This window comes from Aplysia californica, unplaced genomic scaffold, assembly GCF_000002075.1.
Source record: "Aplysia californica isolate F4 #8 unplaced genomic scaffold, AplCal3.0 scaffold01538, whole genome shotgun sequence".
In the NCBI taxonomy this organism is placed as follows: Eukaryota; Metazoa; Mollusca; class Gastropoda; order Aplysiida; family Aplysiidae; genus Aplysia; species Aplysia californica.
The window spans coordinates 47,006-48,762 of NW_004798808.1; the positions used below are offsets into that span (position 1 = coordinate 47,006).

General features: G+C 45.2%; 1 protein-coding gene across 1 annotated transcript in view; it reads right to left on the bottom strand.

Moving 5' to 3' along the window:
- The window catches only part of LOC101863160 (rap guanine nucleotide exchange factor 4), an 8,685-nt gene extending 7,049 nt beyond the window's left edge, over positions 1–1,636 (bottom strand). The window contains exons 1-3 of the mRNA XM_005112997.3: positions 1,604–1,636; positions 1,076–1,170; positions 113–191 (exon numbers count right to left, since the gene is read on the bottom strand). Of these exons, the coding sequence (XP_005113054.1) occupies positions 113–191; positions 1,076–1,160 (164 nt within the window). The 5' untranslated portion in view covers positions 1,161–1,170; positions 1,604–1,636. The remainder of the gene's footprint in view (positions 1–112; positions 192–1,075; positions 1,171–1,603) is intronic.
- Between the last annotated feature and the right edge of the window lie 121 nt (positions 1,637–1,757).

Below are 1,757 nucleotides of genomic sequence, written 5' to 3' on the forward strand. Positions count from 1 at the left end.
CATACACACACACACGCACACACACACACACACACATACACACACACACACATACACACACATACACACACACACACACACACACACACACACACACACACACAAAGGATACTGCCCCAGTATAGCCTGACACAGTTTGTCGTCTGGGAAGAAAACTGAGTGAGTCAGCAGAAAATCCTCCAGCAGACTATCTGAAAACGTGGGAAACAAAACAGCATTACACTCAGGTGGTGGCGGATAGACAAACAACATAACAGGTGGTGACGGATAGACAAACAACATTACAGGTGGTGACGGATAGACAAACAACATGACAGGTGGTGACGGATAGACAAACAACATAACAAGTGGTGACGGATAGACAAAAGGATAGACAAACAAACATTACCGGTGGTGGCGGATAGACAAACAACATAACAGGTGGTGACGGATAGACAAACAACATGATAGGTGGTGACGGATAGACAAACAACATGACAGGTGGTGACAGATAGACAAACAAGATTACAGGTGGTGACGGATAGACAAACAACATAACAAGTGGTGACGGATAGACAAAAGGATAGACAAACAAACATTACCATTACAGGTGATGGCAGATAGACAAAAGGATAGACAAACAACATTACAGGTGGTGGCGGATAGACAAACAACATGACAAGTGGTGACGAATAGACAAAAGGATAGACAAACAAACATTACAGGTGGTGACGGATAGGCAAAAGGATAGAGAAACCGCATAACAGGTGGTGGCGGATAGGCAAAACGATAGACAAACAACACTGCAAGTGGTAACAGATAGACAAACAACATACCAGGCGGGGGCGGATAGAAAAACAACATTAAGGACGATGGCGGATGGATAAAACGATAGACAAACATAATTACAGGCGGTGGCGGATAGACAAAAAAAGTCTCCATGAGCATTGGTGAATAGTCAAATGAGTCCATACAGGCGTCGGCAAATAGACAAAAATAAATCTCCATAAGCGTTGGTGAATGGTCAAGTAAGTCTATACAGGCGTCTGTAAATAGACAAAAATAAGTCACTATAAAAACTCTGACGACCACCTACCTTCTGCTGTCGTCTCGTGATGCTCTTTCGAATCTAGCCGAGTTTCCAGCAAATATTCCAGAATTTTCTCTGGGGTGCCAGCCATGACAGAGTATCTGGGGAGAAAAACATGACGGATAAACGTCAATGTTTACAGATAAAGGTGGGTGAGTTTTTTCTACGAATGAAGGACGCCTTCATCAACACAAGTTCGATCATTTAGAAGTTTGGCAGGACGGACAAATATGAACTTTTACAAATAAAGATGACCCACCAAACCCACTCACTTGTACCACAAGAAAGAAACGACAAGAAAGAACTGCTAACATCTACGGTGACCCACCCACCAACCACCCACTCACATGTACGACAAGAAAGAACTGCTGACGTCCACAGTGACCCACCCACCAACCACCCACTCACTTGTAAGACAAGAAAGAACTGCTGACGTCCACAGTGACCCACCCACCCACCAACCACCCACTCACTTGTAAGACAAGAAAGAACTGCTGACGTCCACAGTGACCCACCCACCAACCACCCACTCACTTGTACGACAAGAAAGAACTGCTGACGTCCACAGTGACCCAACCACCCACCAACCACCCACTCACTTGTACGACAAGAAAGAACTGCTGACGTCCACAGTGACCCAACCACCCACCAACCACCCACTCACTTGTACGACAAGAAAGAACTGCTG